The sequence below is a fragment of the Megachile rotundata genome, chromosome 4 (assembly GCF_050947335.1).
Source record: "Megachile rotundata isolate GNS110a chromosome 4, iyMegRotu1, whole genome shotgun sequence".
Taxonomy (NCBI): Eukaryota; Metazoa; Arthropoda; class Insecta; order Hymenoptera; family Megachilidae; genus Megachile; species Megachile rotundata.
Window position 1 is genome coordinate 3,162,008 of NC_134986.1, and position 22,296 is coordinate 3,184,303.

At 35.4% G+C, this 22,296-nt stretch overlaps 1 protein-coding gene across 4 annotated transcripts in view; it reads right to left on the minus strand.

Moving 5' to 3' along the window:
- Positions 1 to 22,296, minus strand: part of LOC100882492 (uncharacterized) — a 355,400-nt gene that overhangs the window by 111,096 nt on the left and 222,008 nt on the right. Inside the window, exons 9-15 of one of the 4 annotated variants that reach the window (XM_076530324.1) lie at positions 17,100 to 22,040; positions 15,777 to 15,890; positions 15,592 to 15,705; positions 14,348 to 14,453; positions 12,081 to 12,264; positions 7,824 to 8,013; positions 1,030 to 1,144 (exon numbers count right to left, since the gene is read on the minus strand). In XM_076530324.1, coding sequence (XP_076386439.1) covers positions 1,030 to 1,144; positions 7,824 to 8,013; positions 12,081 to 12,264; positions 14,348 to 14,453; positions 15,592 to 15,705; positions 15,777 to 15,890; positions 17,100 to 22,040 — 5,764 coding nt within the window. Of the gene's footprint in view, positions 1 to 1,029; positions 1,145 to 7,823; positions 8,014 to 12,080; positions 12,271 to 14,347; positions 14,454 to 15,591; positions 15,706 to 15,776; positions 15,891 to 17,099; positions 22,041 to 22,296 lie in introns of those variants that run through there. The other 3 variants (XM_012294487.2, XM_076530325.1, XR_013037779.1) reach the window with 3 other exon arrangements.

Below are 22,296 nucleotides of genomic sequence, written 5' to 3' on the forward strand. Positions count from 1 at the left end.
ATCATATCCTTACTATGAAATAATATAGGAGTATGAATTCTGAATGCAATCTATTTATCATTCGTCTTTTCATTCCTTTCCCAATCATACTTTCAAAACCACTACGCCCGCTTGTAATACATTCATACTTTGCTATTCACTCTTTCAATGAATTCTTACATTCACTCTCACAATATTAACCTTAAAACCCGAAAATCTTCACAAAACCTTATTGAAGCAAAATTCACTTATTCTTATTGTAGAACGTAGTTCTGCTCCTGGGACGACTCGATCTGCATCTCTTTGTTTACTTGTTTGTTTGTCTGTATCACGCTACGGGTAGCAATTTTGAGACTATTGACTCGAAATTTTGAGGACAGACTGAGGAGACACACTAAATTTGCTGTGTACATAAATATTGACAGCCGTCTGATAATAGGAACCTGTCGTCATTGACATCGATAAAAAACCGTGTTATTGTTGACGACAATCTTGGTCGTTATTGACGTCAGTCGTTAAATCAACAATAAGTGTTTGGTATCGTTTTCGATAGTTTCAGACACGTTTAATCATTTGCATTTTAAAATCCCCACATATATCTCATTTTTGTTCTACTATGTGTTTACAATAGGTACTCGAAATTTTAAATTACAAGTTTTCTCAAAGATATAACACATATTGCACATTTGATAATTTACTTTTTAAGACAATTTGCAAAACACATACTTGATACATCGTTTGCCAAGCTGAAATAGTTGAAAATTTGTTTAAGTAGTACTTTTATTTGTAACAAATTTTATAAAATATTTGTACACTACCATGTTATGTTTATTACTCATATTTCCAAGTAGCAAAAAGAAGCATTTTCAATTAGACTACAAAGCAAATTTTTAATAACATAGATGATAGATTCGTGTGAAAATTTAGACGTCACATATAAATGACGTAACAGTTAATCCTTCGACCACTGCGACATTTACCTAACCTAACCCATTTCTAACCGCAGATTGCAACGTATTACTAAATTAATAAATATATATTTATAAATACCTCCACCAATTCATGTTGGATTTAGGCTGCGGAAACGAGACGCGTATCGTGTTCTGCCTTGCGGGTAGTTCCACGTCCATGTCCCTCGGACACCTCACGAACGGTCGTGGCATGTCTGAAGCAACAAAGCCTGCTATTAAACACGCGGTTTTCCGTGAAATGTCTAACGGAATTATAGTTGTAGGAAAATAGGCACGAAGCAAACACCGAGCTATGACGGATTCTAGCCTTCGGAATTATCGCGTTCCTCGGAACTGTCTCCACGCTCGTAATCAAATTATCGACTGCTCGCTAAATTGCTGCAGGGCTCAATTACCATGGTATCCCATATCGCGTATATAACTGTACCGTTACCGTTCAAACGTGTGTCGACCTTAGATACGTAATCGTATGTTCCATAATTATTTCACAATATAAGATATGTGCCGACGGCAGTTTTGAGAATGTACCATATGTGGGCGGCATTTCATTAACACGATGACTGTTTTGCAGATCACTGCTGACGGATATTACTTTGATAGCATGTTGTTAAATACGTAGGTGAGGAAATTTAATGCAAATGCAGATTGATGGACTGATATTTTTTAGACACTGCAACATTATCAAGGTGAAATATTTGAACTAAATAAAAATTGTGTTGTATAGCGATAGAACATAAGGTGAGTGTACCATGAATGTCCACATGCACCTTAGTGACCAAATGTTCATTTCATTTCATTAAGGATGGTAAGTAAAGCTATCTATTGATTAAAATCTTGAAATACTTGATTTATTACCTTGAAGATTGGTTTCTTATTAAGGTGTCTGTTAACAACAGGTCTTAATAAGGTCAGTTTCTGAATACATCAAAATACTATAAAATTCCACCCCGACTCACTAATGCATACAACTGCAGGCCAAACTGTGGCAAGTATGACTTTTTGTCAGAAAATCTTAACATGACTTTCACATGTATCGTAACATATTTTCTTAACATGAACCAAAAATCTCAAAAGTTGTCAGAAATGTCGAAAAGTGGTTAAGGAGGTCTGAAAGCGGAGAGTCTGCCAACGAGTGAAAACTAGTAAAATAAATTCATCAGCGACCACATCCTCATTAATAACTAATTGTTCAATTCATTTTATTGAATAAATTGTTATTGAAAAAATAATAAATAGACCTATTTATTGATATAAATGTTAAAATATTGTAGTTACAATTACTTTATTTACTATTTGAAAAATTAATCTTATATTAACCCTTTCACTACGGCGCGATTTTGGAGTAATCCATCAACAGGGACGACGCGTTAGACGCATGTCGGTCGCTGCGCCGTGCAGACCAGTAACCATAACAGTATCCGGAAATTTGATACTATTCGTAGGACTTAAAAAACAATCATTGCAAATTGTTGAAAACAGCAAAAATAAATGCAGAAATATGTCGGTAATTTGCCAATAAGTCGGTAATCAAGTATGTATATTTATCTACTATCTATATGATACCGCTCGTTTCAATTAGATCCTCAAATGTTAAAATAAAATAATATCTACACTGCTCAAAAGAAATATGGCATAGAAAAATTTTAGGCAAAATTTGGGCAAATTTGACTGATGATAACTCCGTGAAAAATTATCGCAAAGTTATGCTCTTTTTTTTAAATTAAAGCTTGAGATCTCTACTTTAAGATCCTATAATTTGATTTTAAATTTGATGCATCCCTACCACAATAACACCGTAAATGTGAGGTCATGTTTGCAATATTGAAAATTACAAAGTTTGACGAAATGCATGGACTTGCCACATTTTTTTTTTTGGTGATACTGTTTAGAGCAGCATAAAGTCCAAACCTTCATTTTTAGTTTCCAGTACGTGAAAAACCGCTACCATTTTTTTCCGCAAAGATACAGAACTTTAAAGAATGATTTTTCACGGAGTTATCATCAGTTAAATTTGCCCAATTTTTGCCAAAAATTTTTCTATGGCATACTTCTTTTGAGCAGTATATATAATTATTCTTTACTGTTCTCTCTGCAATTACGATATCGTACACGTATATTAAAAGATCTTGTGTTTCATTTAAAGTTCCTTCCTTGTTGTTTCTCGTTTTAAAATAAATTCATTTAGTGTTCAAATTGTGTTAATTGTGTTGTCTTATATTTAATAGTTTTCAATATTATATTATAAATCTGTATTCCCATTTCCATCACAAATAAATTAAATATATCTATTATTGATTTATTTTAAGTAGCCTTTTATAAAAATGTAGCAAAGCTACATCACATTCTTTGCATTCGTACCTAGTTTCTCGACGAATTTTATGTTTACTGCATACTGCACATTTTCGAGCAGAATCTTTTTTTTTTTTTAAAGACGGATTAAAATATGTGCTAGGAAAATGCCTTTCAATAAGACCTTTCAATAAGATACATCTAGGGATGTATATTTACGTCTTTCGTGTACATCGATAGATTTCGCAGGACGTATATATACGTCTTTCGTGTATATCGATAGACTTCTCAGGACGTATATATACGTCTTTCGTGTATATCGATAGACTTCTCAGGACGTATATTTACGTCTTTCGTAGTGAAAGGGTTAAGGTGTTTGTTAACATGTATACTTAGTTAGAGGATAAGATATTATATAAGATAAATTTCTCCGTCAATGACCAACTGTTTATTTTAACAGTTGTCATGAATTTACTGTAGGATTAATGTGTCATATAATTCCTACAGAAATATAGTGTTATCATAAATTTCCACGATTTGTTACTAAATACTAATACAATTTCATTTATAATTATTTGAAAAGAAATTAACAAAATGAAAGAGGAATATTGATCTATTAGTTAGTAGTTTTAATTTTAAATATTCAAACAAATATTTTTGTTTCACATTTTCTTTACTCTAAAAATTGTACTTAACAGATGCTATAGATTTTCTGCGGAGTTAATTTCCGGTATAATAACCACAGAAATATAGCGTAGTCGTAAATATCAGTGATCTGTTAGGTGATACATGTTTCACGACAGTGGAACAGTGACGGTTTTGATTGATGAATCAACGCACAGTGCCGTACACAAATCTATATTTAGAGGGTTCCAAACAAGAATAAGCAGAAAAATATCAATTAATTGTTATTAAATTTAGTACAGTATAATTATTAATTGCCAATAATTAATTTTAATGTAATATTTCGTATATCTAAGAAAATTTTTGTTTTGTACAGAATACATGCGAAACAAAAACAAAAATTTACGACGACATTGTTTTTATGTACCTACAATATATTGACTAATAATATCTATAATTTAACAATATTAGTGTTGATTGATTTATTGCAACTATCACTTATTAAATTATTCGATGATTAATGAACTAATGATTGATTAGGTAACCAATTTAACCAATATAGATAATATATTTATTTATTATCCTGTTATCATTTATAACCCTTTATCTGTCATACGCTTGTGTTATATCGAACATAAATATATTGTAAATTTCATAATTAATAAATTTTTAGAGAACATTTGTTATTATTTGTAATTACAATTTTTTATCTGTTTTCATAAAAAGTTGCAAATTTGCATTATTATATAATTGTTCTTTAAACAAATTCTGCAAATATTTGAAAATGTAATAAATAAATATTTCAAATATTAAAACATATTTGAAAACCTAAAAAATAAATGTTTGAAAATATTTGAACGTATAACAAATAAGTATTTAAAAATATTTGTTTAGAGCTACATTATTATTACCACTTAAGAAAATTGAAAATTGAAATATAGGATGTAATTGTAAAAACTGTCACGTTTTGTCTCGAAACTAAATTTATTACAGATACTTTAAAGAATATTTGAACTCAACTGCTTTTAACACAAACCACATGTTCTCTATCAATCAATCTCCGATATTTATATGATTGTAAAATCACGCTGTATTCCTGCAGTTACGATTCACGTGTTGAATATTGATTAATAATATTTTTTAACGGTATTAATATTGTGTTTATCGATTGACGACAAATTAATAATAGATTTATTAACTTCTCAATAATGAAATTATTGCAACTACTATTTTTCTTGTTCAAAAAATTTTTCTTGTTCTAGTTAATTAGACACTTACAATTTACAATAAACATAAATTATAATATTTACAAGTGAATATATTATAATTTCAGTATATTATAATTTACAATAAGGAAACATAAAATGATGGCAGCTATTTGACTGTAAGATGGCCGTTTGAACGTTATCTTCAATTTCTTAAATAGAATCGCTCATTTTTTATTGCATATTTCAGCAGCCCTCGTCAAGATGTTTTCAGAACAACACCTATATTTGTCTTTTGTGCAAATTATTTTCAAAACATGAAGCTTTAAAGTTTCGTCGACTTTGAAGCTTCATATCTTAGGAATATTTTGCACAAAAACAGACATAGATAATGTTCAGAAAACGACGACGAAAGTTACAAGAATGTGCAATAAAGGATGGGGTGCTCCGTTTAAGAAACGACCATTCAAGGTCAAAGTCAATCACCATCTCATGGTGATAACTGGGGATCGAACTTCAGAAATACTCTGTATAACTCTTATACACACATAGGGTACCGATTAATAATACATTTGCGTAATACTAATATCACATTGATCAATTTATAACGCTTATTATTGCTAAAATAATTAATAATTGATCGATTAATCTGAACAAGCAAAACGTTAGAACTATCCTTCTTTATATGAACAATTATATCTCAAATATATCAAATATTTAAATTCATCTTCTTTCAATGTGAAACTGCTTTTTATTCCAATCAACGATATTTACAACTGAGCTATATTTTCCGATATTTCCGCGATTAGCCGTTTAGGACGCAACAATTACGGTTACAGCACCAATACCTTTTCGTTTTACAATCTAAACACAGGAAAATTTCCATGCCGTTAAGCGGAAAGAAAAAAAAGAAGAAGAAGGTTGAACGAAAAATGAAATGTAAAAGAAAGCTAAGAGCTGGTCCCTGTAAGCTCGTTAAGGCGTGGTGTTAACGTATAGCGTCGTTAGCAACCGGTCTTTACGCCGGAACTTCCTATTATTAAAAGCTGTTTAGAGCAGCCGTGTGACTAATTAAACGCGCCAGAGGATTTTCGTTGGTAAATAATTGCAGCTGCCGGCGATCTTTCTTCTCGATCGCTTGCAGAAACCAACCACCGCCTTGGTTTCCCAAGTTTCGTTCAATTGAAACGGTACCCACGATTTCTATATAGCGGTTCTAAATTAGCTCGTTGTTCAATAGAATTATATGCTGCGATAAGGAATACAAGGGCAAGTTGACACATTCTGCAACTCTCCTTTGAATTAACTGGTAAATGAAAAATATGCTAAGTGTAAATACACTAAAAATTTCTCATCCAGAGAAATAAACATCTAAAAATTTAGACCTCCTTTTGTATATATTTTGTAAATAGCAATGCAATGATCATACATAAAAAATAAATTAGATGATGTTTATTTAACATCAGAATGTATATTCATCTACTTATGGAAACAGAGAAATAAACTTTCAAATTTTCTAATCGTTTAATTCAATTGCAAGAAAAAAAAAGAAATCATTCTCTTTCCGGGATATTTGAGAATTTCAGTTGAGATTTAAGGGTCTAGGGATTTGTGGATTTGAATATTTGGGAATTTTAGGATTTAGGAATTTGGGGACCTGGAGGTTTCGGAATGTAGTTATTTAGGATTACGGATATTTGGGGATGTAGAGGAATGAGAATCTAGGGATTTGGGGATGTGAGGATTTAGGGACGTATGGATTTGAACGTGTAGGAATTTGGGATTGTAGAAATTTGGGGATGTGCAGATATGAGCATGAAGGGATTTGGGCATAAAGGGATTTGGGGATGTTAGGATTTGGAGATGTAGAAATTTGGGGATATAGGAATTTGGGGATCTAGGCATTTGAGGATGTGAAGATTTAGGGACGTACGGATGTGAACATATAGGGATTTGGGGATGTAGAGATTTGGGGATGTAGGGATTTGGACATGTAAAGATTTGGGGATGTAGAAATTTAGCAATCTCGCGATTTGAGGATTTAGCGATTTGGGGATTTAGGTATTCGAGGGTTGAAAGATATGAAGATATGGGGACATCAAGATTTAGAAATTTAAGAATCTAGCCATTTGGGGATGTAAAAATTTCAGGATTTAGGATTTTGGGGTCCTATAGATTTGAGAATTTAACGATTTGCAAGTATAGAAATTTAGGGATGTTAGGAATTTAAGGATGTACGCATTTGGAATTTGAAGATTTTAGGAAGAAAATGGTTTTTTTCCTTTTTTGCCTTCCAAAACTAATACATGCTAAATACCTACTAAATCTGATACATGCAAAGCAAGAAACGTAAAAATTCAATTAGTTACTGTCAAGTAGTATTGTAGTACTATTTTTACTAGCATACTGTGGATACCTTAGATCAAGTCTAGCCTGATGTAAGAAATACGCGACTGCTTGTCCACTTAACGATTCGACATTAATTAAGTAATAAAGTTTGTTGAATTTCAAAAAACATGCTAAATTATGTACAAATTGCACGTAGCAAACAACTACAATTGTTGCTTGTTCAAGAATTGTCTAAGAATTAAAAATACACCCGACAGCTTTGCCATATTATTAATGCGCTGTAACAATCTTGAAACGATCTGTACAACTCGTATGTCACAAGGTGAATTTTAGCGAGGAAGTTCGAAACTGGTTTAACGCGATAGAGAATCGTCGTGGAAGTTAAAAGGTCGAAGAAAGAGCTCACCTGAATGGTAACGGGAATCGGTCACGATCGATTCTTGAATACAAGTCGGTTCGTTCCCGTTCCAACGGTCGCCGGCCATGCAGTACCTCGTGTGGGGTCCTTCTAGCCTGAAACCCCTTCGACATCGTATATGACATCTGGCTCCAACGGGATAATCCACTGCACCGGAAGAATGACCGGGACATCTGATCTAGAATGAGAAGAATATAGGAAATACAATACCGATGCACATCTAGAAATTATTTTTCATCCTTCCATTTTTTTATTCAAATAAATACAAGATGATTCACAAAACTTGCACATTTGAATTAACTTGTAAGAAGTTTTTTATTCAAAAATTTCATGATGTAGAAGAGTGAATTATGTAATAGGCGGCGAAATGAGATAGACCTAATGTTTTATGCTGGATTTATTTAACACAAATTAAATGTTTTCTTCTTAAAAAATTATCGGGTCATAAAACTTTCTCTAACGTTGAAGGTTCGAGTCAAGAGGCTGTGTTCTTTAGCTGTTTATTTTAACTGTAGGACCCATAGGGTCTATTGACTTGTAACGAATTTTTCCTCAACGACCTTCTTAATGTTATCCTTGAAAAGAAAAGACGTGTTTTCCGTATTTCTAGATCCAGTATTAAAGTTTCTTTTTACAAACTATTTCTGCTTTTTATTTTATTTCGCCGCCTATTTCCTATATTTTACAAAAAGAAACATTAATTCATACGCCTACAGACCCCCCGCAGATGAAATAAGCAACTTAAGGAACACAGCTGCATCCTCTTGACTTGAGTTTTCAACATAAGAGAAAATTTACTGCTGGATAATTTTTTAAGAAGAAATTCAATTTTTGTTAAATAAATCTAACATGTAATGTATATATTTTTCTTATAGATGATGATTTATATAATTTACGGAGATTTAAAAATCTCTTGCCTTATAATATTGTGTCCTACATGTGACGCACAAAACTGCTAATATGAGACAAAAATTACTCATGTTTTCATCAGGAATGAATTTCAAGTTAAATTTAATCACAACCCTTGCACTCAGTGATTGTATCCAAAATATTCTTAACATTTGAACATTCTTTATGTTAACATTACATCAATAATTAATTCTCTGCGTCTGACGTATTAATTGAGAAAATCATAGGTTGAGAAGTCAACAAACGAAGCGAATAATTAACACGTTGAGTGCCACACGAATTTATAAGAAAATTCACGTCAGATCACGCTATAAAAGTAAAGCCACAAAAACTGTTTGGAAAGAAATATTTAAATACATTAATGACACAATACTGTAATAAATAAAAATTAAGTAAATTTTAAATAAATTTCAGGTAATTACTTAAAACAATACGTAAATGTTTTATAACATATTTTAATGTCAGCCATTGCTCAAAATCAGTCAAAATCAGAGCCAGTCACCAATGACTGACGTAGCATTCAATGTGTCAATTATTAGGCCCATAGCTAATAAAGATATAAGGTGAAGTGGAGTAAGTTCGTAAACGGGGCAAGTGCATATATGTATAGGCTATTTTTATTACAATATGAGCGAAATTTCTCCATCTAGTACAGGGGTCGGCAACCTGCGGCTCGCGAGCCACATGCGGCTCTTTGGATGTGAAGCTGCGGCTCTTTAGTTCCATACACAAATATTATTTATTTTATCAAAAAAAAAAAAAAACATTTAAAAATCGTTCTGAATCGATTAACGAGGATTAGGCACCGATTCTATCTCCCAACCACTTGTACTCGCTTTTCACCGCATCCCTCCCCCGTGACACGCGTCGTCGCTGTCGTCAACTGTTAATGTTGTAAGTAAATGTTTAATTGTTTTAATTTTTTACTTAAATAATAAGTAATTATCTAATAATGCCATATATATATTATCTAATTTGTTGTGAAAAACACTACTTATATATGAATAAATAGATATTTTTTCTTATGAATAAATAGATTAGTTTTTTTTTTATCAAAAAACTTTATTTATGCGAGTACTATTTATTGTTGGCAAGAACAAATTTTGTGGCTCTTTAAAAACTTTGAAATTTTGTAAATTGTAATTTTTGACTCTTCCGACTAAAAAGGTTGCCGACCCCTGATCTAGTATGTAGTAATGTGCTACAAGTTGATGTGAGCTATTTGTCATAGATAGCGCACAAAAATGCACGTATTTTCCTCAAATTGTTAATAATTCTGATTTTGCCCCGTTGCACATGAAATAAAGTTTCAAAATATTTTTAACTTCAAGTTACACTCTTACCTTATTTTCGGGGAAAGTGCAGAGTAGTTGACATTTTAAACAATTTCCTATCAAAATCAAAATGTACAAGGAAAATTAAGGTCCTAGTTAATATTAATTAAATAGTAGTAATTGTGTAAAGCGTTCGATATCGATAGCGTTAAGTATTTACATAGCAGACTGAAAATACTTATGATTAAATACCAACTTTAAAAAAACCAGTCTGCATTCCCTCTTCACCTTATTCATGTTTACTCATAATTTGCAATATTTATATATTTGATCATATATGTGATCATGAAATCTTTAAAACTCGTTGGAAATGTGCAAATTGAAAAGTGTTCAATTTCCAATATTTGTTTGCACTTTATACCGAAAAATTGTTCTGGAGAAATGAAAAAGAAAATTGAAATCATTCGTTTCTCGTTCTAAGGTTTTACATACAGCGTAATTTGTGTAATATGCTTCATTAATTTTGTGTATATTATAAATTATATTATTTTGCTGCCAAATTAATCTAGTAAGTAATATGTTTTGTTCCACTGCAATATTAATATTATAAACTTCTTTTGTCAAATGAAAAATGTACAAGGTAGGATATAACTAATAAACACGACCATGAATTCTATAAGCTAACCTCAACAATTTTTTAATTTCCAAAATTTCTAAATTTTCAAAGTTCCAAATTTCAACGATCAAATTTCTAAATTTCCAAACTTTTAATTTTTGAAATTACCATATTCTTCAGTTTCTAAATTTTGAGTTTCTACATTGAGTTTCTAAGTATTTCAAAATCTTCAAATTAGAATATTTCGAAATCCCTGAATTCTTAAATCACTAAATCTTCAATTTGGAAAATTCCCTAATTCTTCAATTTTTCAATAGTCAAAGTACTCAAATTCGACAATTCTCAAATGGCCAAATTCCCATATTCCAAACGCCCCAACCCTCAAATTCCTGAAATCTCAAACTTCCAATCCCCCAAAACTCCCAATCCTCCAAATTCACGAATTCCCAAACTTTCAATCGCTCAAACTCCCAATTCTCCAAATTCCCAAATTCCCAATTTTCCAAAGTTGCAAATTCTCCATTTCTCAAATTCCCAATTTCCCAAAATCCCGAATTTCCAAATTCCCAGATTTCCAAATTCAGAAATATGCAAATTCGCAAATTCGCAAATTCGCAAATTCCCAAATTCCCAAATCCCCAAATCCCTAAATCCCCAAATCGCCAAATTCCCAAATTCTCAAATCCCTAAATCTGGATATTCTTGAATCACTAAATCTCTAAATCCTCAAATTTCCAAGTTCTCAAGTTAGTTAATTTTCAAAATCCCTAAATCCCTAAATCCCTAAATTCCTAACTCCCTAAACTTCCAAATGCCTTAAAATAACCACATTTTCAAATTTCCAAATTCCTATAATTCAAGAATTTCATATCACCAAATATTGAAATAAAAAAATGTCCAAACCGTCTCGTTAAAATGCAAATTCTGGTATAATATTTGTCCACCGAATCTGCGATAGAATCCACGAATCAAAAAATCCTCGAGATTACCGATCTTGTGTAAAAACCAATTAAAACAAAAGAGTGCGCTAAAGTTATCAGAGAAGAAAACATTTTTCATTGTTTCTAGTAACAATTTTAAAGTTTCGGCGGAATATTCATTGCTGCTCGCGGCGAACTTGCAGCGACGATTAAAAAACCAATAACAAGTTCACATGGAGGCTTGTTAAACCCGGAATAACTTTTACAGCACTTTTCCAAGAATTCACATTTACTTGCTCGTTAAACTTGCAACATCAATTTAAAGAAACCTGTTGAAACTTGTAAAGAGCGAAATAACTTTGAACAGCTTTCTATTAAAATTGATCAGTGCTCAAACGTTGAATACATAATTCAAAGGATATTATATAAAATGAAATTTTCTATGGGGATAACCCGTATCCCTTGGAAGTTCTATACAATATTAATAGCAGTTGCGAGCATTTTGCGTAATAAATTGTTTACACACTTCGGCGTGGAGTGGTGGTTCCATGGCACGGCATCTCAATTCCGTTGAAATGCAAGTTCTCTCGTCGGAAGCCAACAACGAATCACCGCTGCACGTACAGTAGTAACTTCCGGCAGTGTTAACGCATTCACCGTTGCAGCCACCGTTACGATTCAAGCACTCGTTTATGTCTTGGCACTGGCTTCTGTTTCTGGGAACAAAAGTCAGAATTTGTTTGAGGAAATCTCGGCGAAGTAACCACGACCGAATAAATTAAAGCCTGACACGCTTTCGTCTAGACCTTCTACAGTTATTAATATTCAGACACTATGGTATTCTACCAATTATTTTTTACTATATTTCTACATTATTAAATTAACATATTTTTTCTTGTCATAAAGCGTATAATATTATTTATTTAAACTAATTAATTTTACGAAAACAGAAGTATATTGGGAAATGTATTCTTACTTCACAAATGTATTTGAACATTTATTTGTCCATATTTCAGCACTTTATTTTGAAAGTGAGACAAGTCCATTGGGTATAATAAAATATTTTTTTTACCCAGTATTTTCGTAACTGATAAAATTATAGTGTTTGTATATCAATAAAAGTTACGGTATTTATTTTAAGAAACATTTTAGAGGTTATGATTCAACGGTTAATATTATTCAATATGCAGTTTAACTTAATATTAATTATGAATTTTAGCTTAATTAATAATATTTATTATTAACTAATTTTCCTCGATTTTATCTATTTCATCAAGCAGTTTTTCCACAGACCTTTATTGAACGATAAAAAGGAGGAATCGAACGTATGAACTCTGCCATTTTGTATTGAATTATTTGAATGACATTTTTGTACTGAAGTTTACAAAAGCCTAAAATAATCAGTAGTGTATGGCTCTCCCATGTATCAATTTATATTTTATTTTCTACTATATCTTTAATTTTGAATTAACTGTGTATTAAACCCAGATAAACTGGCCTATCCGCTTCGCAGGGTTAAAAACAAATATGGCTTGCAAGATTCAATAAGAGAATAAGATATTCATGAAATATACGTTTCTTTTGAAGGCGGATAATATAATACTTTTTGTAATGACTGGAATATTAGAAGTGATGAAATTTCACAGTCAATTAATTCTAGAATACTGACTCATTGAATAACATAACTATCGCAGAACTCTTTGATAAACTATATTCTTTGTGCCTTTATCATAACAGAGAAGTACAACCTGTCATAGTGACATAATTTGACGACGTCATTTTTTACCGCCAAAATGTACGTGAAATTGTGATTAAGGTGACTTTTGTACTTCTTCAACTTTTATCATCACAAAACCTGTTCTAAAATCATATTGTGTATTAGATGTGCTGATGTGGAAATTTTTATGTAAACATATTCAATAGTTATAGACATATATGAAATTTAACTGTAATTTATATACAGGGTGTTACCTGTAACGCTACTCACGATTTTTCTCCCACTTGCAGCCACCTTACGAAAAAATGTTTAGGACAATATTAGCAGGGTATGAAGTGCACAATAGATATTAGTAAAGCAAATTTTTAAAACAGTTTGTTCTCTTGGTAAAGTCAAGGTCACCTTGGGTTTTTTAAATAGGAAAAACATTTTTTTTTATTCATAGCTTTAGAGGACATCGAAACGAATTCAAAACATATATTACATGATATTTTTACTAACATATTACTCGATTTACAAAAGTGGAAATGTGAAGTAAAAGACCGGAATATTACGCGATGGAAGACGGCATACATTTTGAACATGTAATTAAAGTGTATTTTTCTTACATTCTAGTCGCGTGTTTACACTCAGTAATCTCTTTGGAACCAAATAATGATTACACTACCAAAGTCAAAAGCTAAGTACTTAACATTTCCACTTCTGTAAATCGAGTAATATGTTAATAAAAATATCATGTAATATATGTTTTGAATTCGTCTCGATGTCCTCTAAAGCTATGAATAAAAAAAAATGTATGTTCCTATTTAAAAAATCCAAGGTGACCTTGACTTTGCCAAGAGAACAAACTGTTTTAAAAATTTGCTTTACTAATATCTATTGTGCACTTTACACCCTGCAAATATTGTCCTAAACATTTTTTCGTAAGGTGGCTGCAAGTGGGAGAAAAATTGTGAGTAGCGTTACAGGTAACACCCTGTATACATATACATAAATAGGTTTAGTGCTAATGCTTGAAGTTATGTGAAAATTAGTAAGTAAATACTTAATTTGCGCTAACTGATTGATTCCCTTACCTTTGACTCGAGATGTAGCCAGGACGACAAGCACACACGTACGAACCTAGTGTATTGATACAATCTTGCTCGCATCTGCCGTTGTTCCACTCACATTCGTTTATATCTGATTAAAATAAAGGACGATAATGTACAAAAATCCTCCACCACCAATAATTTATAATTTTCATTGCTATATATTCAGTTATGTTAATATATTCAATTGTATCGTATTATTCAATAAAGTAAATATGGTAGCTGTAATTATTCCTGACGTATTCAACATTATAAATAATTACTTGTTAGTAGGAAAATTATAATAATCTTTTGATGAGTTCATTTTTATGAACACAAGTGTTTTCCTGTATTTATGTGAATAATGAAAGTAAAATGATTATGTATGAAATTACAATTTATTGACAATGATTTTGTAAACAAAAAGAATATATATCATTCTTATTAAAGAAATAAGAAGATTCTTTAAATAATGTAAATAAAGTTAAATTGTTAATACTAAACTTTAAAACATTGTTATAGATTGATTAATGTTATAATAGACTTAATTTAATGCAACATTATCTGACGGTTAGTATTGACTTTTTATTATTTTTGTATTCCTTAGTAAAGGACTAATTTTTTACTGCTCTTTCATACCTTAATAAAGTAAATGATTGATTATAATAGAGAACGTTGAATAAATGATTGATAATGACAGCGAACGGTGAGTAAATAATTGATTATGATAAAGAAATTTGAGCGTTGTTAATCAACTTTTCTGATATGTATATTTTGTTTACTATTAATAGAAGCCATATTTTATAGCAGTATATACACATTATAGTTATCAATTTTATTAATAATAAAATTATTGGGTAGTATTTGTCAAATCTTATAAAATATTTTAAGAACAATTACATTTATTATAACTCTAAATAAAATTAATTAATACGAATATTTGCAATCAGATCAATAATGAAATTTTTAAAAAGTGAGATACGAAAGTTTTCGTACGAAAATGTAATCGTCACCCATAAATGAGTGATACAACATTCAAAGTGTTAATATGATTAGAAAAAATCACTCTGAAGCTTTTGAATGGACAGTGCATTTCTAATTAAATAATCCATAATACGTTAACTACTCTGAAGGACAGTACCACGCTATAATCTGGCTTAACTTGGTTCATAACTGGGTTAGGATGCAGTTAGAATCTCTGGTATACACGTTCGACAATGCTTTGAAACATCATCGCCAACTATACTTGCCTACGCAATCATTTCCACGCGATCTAAATCCTGGCGAGCAAGTGCATCGATAAGAGCCAGGCGTGTTGATGCATCTCTCTTTGCAAGGCGCATCCTCATTGCATTCGTCGATGTCTGTGCGAAGCAAGCTTACACATAATGGCGACGCAACGAATCCACAGCTTGAGAAAATATTTTACACGTACCTACACAATTGTCGCTGTCCAATCGATATCCTGCGTCGCACTCGCAACGATAGCTACCGTAAGTATTGATGCATTTGGTCTTCTTGCATGGCTTACTCGAGCACTCGTCGATATCTGAAAATAACTGCTGTTAATGACTGCGCAAACATAATATTCTATAATATCAAAACGTTTTCTGATATGAGAACTCAGCTTATCTTCGTTAGAGAGCTTTTAAAAGTATGGAGTTTTAGTTTGTAATTTATCGGACGTGTTTGTTTTATCTGAATCGTGGAACGTATTTGAAACATGATTCAAAAAGTTTGTATATGGCTCGATTGAATTATAAATACCTCAATAATGTTGAGTACATTATTATTTTCATACATGTTATAGAGAACTAAGGTTACTGGTTCTTTTTATCTTTTTAAACTTTCTATAACTGTTTTGTATGGATTCTTTAATGCAATACAATTGTTTTGTTAAATCAATCGATCTCTTTTATTATCCTCCGTAAATGTACCAATCCAAAATTATCGAAATGCCAACACTCCAAGAGATATTTGACATTCTGTTTTATGTTCATTATTTCCCTACAACTCTCCATTTAATAATGAATATTTAATATTTAGTACTGAACTTTTTATGTTCGATCTTTCGTAACTATTACTCAATCTTTATCTTTTGAGTACTTAAGTGTTCCTATTACTGCCATAATTGCAGTTCGAAAGGGCTATTAATATAATAATAAATCTACCAACTTCCAAACTACAATTGACAGTTACTCTGCTACACAGAAATAGACCATAGAGAAATTAACAAAATCATAAATTCATGAAGCGTTGGTACGTAAAATACCAATTTCTCATGGTCAACTTTCAATGAAACGTTCCGTAATTTATTTATCGTTATTGCACACGATAGTTTTATAACTTCTAAATCAATTTCCATCGTGCGTGTATGATGAACACGAACCTCGAAATACATTGCAGATGCTTAATCTCCTCTGACCTAAATTTCCACTTCAACGTGTTAAGCAACTTGGTGTATACAATTGGAAAGGGAAACGAGATTCTGTCTTAATCTATTGTATGCACAAAATATTAAACTTTCTAGTGACTATGCTGCACTATGTACATTGCACGTACATATATAATCGAAGTTGAAACGAGAATGATGGTGGATAAAATCTGATTAAAAGATTATACAGTTACTCTATCTCTTCATTTTCGAAGAATTAATCATCGGACAAAAAGAAATGAATTAAGTTCAATTATAATGTTTATACAGAATTTGGTCAATTCTAAAATGTTTACTTGTGGTCGTAATAACAAAAACACTCACCGACGCAAGTAGAATTCCGCATTTCGAAGCCTTCTTTGCACTCGCACTCGAAGGACCCAATAGTGTTCACACACAGTTGATCGCAGCCATGTTGCCCAGCACATTCGTCCACATCTTTACACTTCGATCGATCAGTTTTATCATGAATGTAACCTTCCTTGCATGTACAAACGACCAGTCCATCGTCCACATTACAAATCTGTTCACATCCTCCATTGTTGTCAGCACAAGGATCCAGAAGATGGCAGGATTTGTTTCTTAACTCGTGGCCCGTCGGGCAGTCGCACTGATAAGACCCCAATTCGTTGATGCAGACATGAGAGCAGCCACCATTATTATCCTCGCACTCGTTCACATCCGTGCAGGTCTTCTGATCCTCCAATTTAAAGCCGTCCGGACATTCGCAGCGGTAACTACCTTCAACATTGACACACGCATCGCTGCATCCTCCATTCTCCATTTCACACTCGTCAACGTCTCGACAAGTTTTTGAATCCAGCTCTAAGTGAAAACCAGTGGAGCAACGGCAGACAAAGCTGCCTTCCAAGTTTACGCAGACGTCCGAGCAGCCGCCATTTTCCATCAGACACTCGTCTACGTCGACACAAGTCTTGCCGTCCTCGTCCAAATGCAGACCAACCGGACAACTGCACCTGACGCCGCCAGCGACGTTGAAGCAGGCATGAGAGCAGCCGCCATTGTTCATTTTGCATTCATCGACGTCGACGCAACTCTTGGAATCATTTGCTAGCACGTGGCCATCTGGGCAGCTGCATTTCCAAGATCCAGGCGTGTTGGTACATACATGAAAGCACTCGGCTACACCCGTTTCGCACTCGTCTACGTCGACGCAGGTCCTCTCATCCTGCGAGAGTTCGTATCCTGAAGGACAAGAGCAGAAGTAACCGCCGATAGTGTTTGTACACTCGTGCGAACAGTCGCCATTCCTCTCGAGACATTCGTCGATGTCCAAACAGCTGGACTTGTCCGAGTGCAGATAGTGTCCCTCGTAGCAGGTACACACGTAGCTGCCCAACAGGTTCAGACAGTCGTAGCTGCAGTTGTGCTGGCTGTTCAGACACTCGTTCACGTCGATACAATTCTTTTTATCTTCTGGGAGAAGCATATACCCTGAAGGACACTCGCAGTAGTAACCGCCTTCAGTGTTGACGCACATGTGCGAGCAGCCAAGGTCCACATCGTTCTCGAACTCCTCGCATTCGTCGATATCCTCGCAGGTCTTCTGATCTTCTTTTAAGCGGAAACCCAAAGGACAAGAACAATGAGCTTTCTCGGTGCCTTCTTCGGGGTGACAGTGATGGGAGCAGTTGCCATTGTTCTGTTTGCAACCATCGGTTAGTCTGCAAGTTTTGGTGTCGTTCTCAAGAGCATAGCCTGAAGGACAGGAGCAGCGAAATGATCCAACTAAGTTCAGACAGGTGTGCGAACAACCTCCGTTAGAATCCTCGCACTCGTCGACGTCGTCGCAGAATGCTGGCTCAATGGAGTTTATTTTGAATCCTTCGTTGCAGGTACATTCGAAACCGCCCTCTGTATTCGCGCATTTGTGAGTGCAGTTGTCTTTTAGCTCCAGGCATTCGTCAATGTCAACGCAGGTGGAATTATCTTCGTGGGACAGCTGGAATCCGGAAGGACACTCGCAGCTGATGGACCCGTTAACGAAGGCGCATATGTCCGAGCAACCGCCGTTGTTGACGAAGCACTTGTTCTCGTGAATGCAAAGAAGTTTATCATCCGCGAGGATCATTCCGGGCGGACAAGAGCAGAAAACCTCACCATCCTCGTATAAACAGTCGTGGGAACATCCGCCGTTGTCCAGGAGACACTTATTTCGTTCTAGACACACGGTTCCGTTTTCCTGAAGAATCATTTCTGGAGGACAAGAGCAAAATACCTGTCCATTCTCTGAATTACAGAAATGGGAACATCCTCCGTTCTCCACGTAACATTTGTTCTCCTGGACACAGGTGGCGTTGTCATCTTCCAAAATCATTCCCGGCGGACAGAAGCAGGACGCTGTACCGTTCTCGTAGTGACACAGATGAGAACATCCACCATTGTCGATCAAACATTCGTCTATCTCTACACACGTCTTTCCGTCATCTTCGAGTAGCCTGTAATTATCGGGACAAGCACACTCGACGCCTCCCTCGGTATTTGCGCACAAGTGAGAGCAACCGCCGTTGTCCTGGATGCACTCGTTGACGTCCTCGCAGCTCCTTCGATCCTCGCCCAGTCGATAACCGTTTGGACAACTACACTCGAAGCTACCCTCCGTGTTGACGCAGGAATGAGAACAGTTGTTTACCTCTTCGCACTCGTTCCTATCCTGACAGTTCCTGGCGTCGCTGGACAAAACATAGCCGGTTGGACAACGACACAGGAAACTGTCCTGGACGCTGACGCACTCGTGAGAGCAACCGTGTTGACCGTCGCAAAAATCAATTTCCTCGCACGTCCGACCGTCGGAGCTTAATTTCGAACCGACGGGACACTCGCATTTGTAACCACCGTGTTCCTTCACACACGCGTGGCTGCAATTGTGTGGTTGACCACACTGGTTCGCGTCAGCACAGCTCTTATTGTCCTGTTCAAGAACCAAACCTTCCGGGCACGTACAGGTATAGCTACCGTCCACGTTCTCGCAGTTATGGGAGCAATCGTGAAGGTCCATGGCGCATTCATCGATGTCCTGACAAGTTTCCTCGTCATCGTCCAATTCATACCCTTCAGGACAGGTGCAATTAAAACTGCCTTTAATATTCAGGCAAGTGTGAGAACATCTCCCGTTATTTTGCAGACATTCGTTGATGTCCTCGCAAGTTTGATCGTCTTTTAAAGTGAAACCCGAAGGACAATCGCAGTAATAGGATCCTTCCGTGTTTATGCAAATGTGGCTGCAAGAATGATCCTCGGCGCACTCGTCCACATCACTGCAAGTCCTCTCGTCGCTTCCAAGTTGAAATCCTTCGGGACAACCACAACGAATCTCCTCTCCGTCTTGCTCGTACGTGTGAGAACAGTTGCGACAGGTCCTTAAATCCTGTTCAAGCTTCCATCCTGTTGGACAGCTGCAATTGTACCCACCTACAGTGTTCACGCACCCGTGGGAACAGTTGTGTCTATGAGTGAAATCCTGACACTCGTCGATGTCCTCACAGACACGAGCATCTTTCGAAAATTGATGTCCTACGGGACACGAACACGTGTATGTTCCTTCCAGATTTATGCAGTCAGAAGGACAGTCATGGTTACCCTCAACGCATTCGTCGATGTCGACGCAATTTTGGTCGCCCTTGAGTTTAAATCCTGCGGGACACTCGCAGATGTACGATCCTTCCGTATTTTTACAGGAGAAGCTGCAATTGCTGGAATTGTCACGACACTCGTCAACGTCCTCGCAAGTCACGCTGTCCCTGCCGATTCTGTATCCTGGAGGACACTCACACTTGTGGCTCGAACCATCAACCACGCAGAAATGGGAACAGGATGAATTCAAACAAGGGTCACTATCAAGGATTACACACGTAACAGCATCCTCAGATAAGGTCCATCCTGCCGGACAGGAGCAACGGTAGGAACCATGAACATTATTGCACGAATGTGAACACTCGTGATTCTCTTCTTCGCACTCGTCTACGTCCTGACATTGACCTGTGTCGTCCTGTCGCAGTCCTTCAGGACATAAGGGATCCTCACAGGTCAGCCCATCTTGCAATAACTTCAAACCTTCAGGACAAACACATTTGTAACTTCCTGGTGTGTTAACGCAGTCGTGAGAGCAGTCATGTTCGTCCTCCAGACACTCGTCGAAGTCTTTGCACGTTTTCTCGTCCTCCTCTAAAATGAATCCCTCGGGACAACCGCATTTGTAGGTGTCGTGTTCCTTTTGACAAATGTGAGAACAGTTTGCAAAGCTGCATACGTCGATCGTGAGACACAATCTTTTATCATTTGCTATGTACATTCCAGCAGGACACGAACACTCGTAGGATCCTTGCACATTGAGGCACTCGTGAGAACATTGATGGGTGCCATCCAAACACTCGTTCACATCCTCACAAGATTTAGTATCGTTTGCTAACGCGAAACCTACAGGACACCTGCAGATATATCCTCCATCTTGATTAATGCATTCATAAGAACATCCATGTTTGTTTGTAAAACATTCGTCTACATCCTTGCAGGTAAATCCATCAGACAGCTCATATCCTTCGTAGCACTCACACTTGTAACTACCTGGGACGTTCACGCACGCCTGGGCACACTGGTGCTCACTGTTTGAACACTCGTCCACGTCCGAACATGTCCTTTTATCCTCGTTTAAAACGAATCCAGGTGGACATGTACAAAGGTAGCTCCCGTGAAGGTTCGTGCAGCCGTGTTGACAGCCGTGAAGCTCTCTCGAGCATTCGTCAACGTCCGTGCAGTTAAATTTATCGTGTTCCAGCGTTTCCAAACCTTCGGGGCAGACGCAGAGAAAACTGCCCTCCAAATTCACGCAGGAGTGAGAGCATAAGTGTAGAGAACACTCGTCGATATCGGAACAGCTGGCTTCATCCTCCAGAAGCTGATACCCTGTAGGACATACGCAGACAGGTCCGTCCTTTGATTCTTGACACTCGTGAGAGCATGGTGTTATCAGAGTCTGACAGGTTCTCGTTGGAACGCAGCTAACGTTATCCTCTTTCAAGCTAAATCCCAAGGGACACGTGCACGCATACGAGCCTTCCGTGTTGTTGCAACCGTGGGAACAAGATGGCGTTCGCTTACACTCGTCAACGTCGTTACAGGAGACACCGTCTTCGTGCAGCTCGTAACCAGAATAACAGACACAGTAATAACCGCCTGGTTCATTTATGCACTGATGTTGGCAACCATGGGGCTCGCCTCCGTCTCCTTCCACGCATTCATCGATGTCTGAAAGGAAAAGAAGCGGAATTAAGTTTAGAATTTCAAATAATTAATTTAATTCTGAATTTGATTGACGAATAATTAAAGATTCATTTTTAAGGACATGTTCTTCAACATTATGACTGCCGTTACCTGTATGTGAATGTTTACTAAACTAGATGTGATTTAAAGCTAACAAACGCATGATTTGACCAATCCACAAGATTTCTTTTTTAAATTTTCAAACAAGAATTAAAAATTAAATTTCACTTTTTAATTAAAA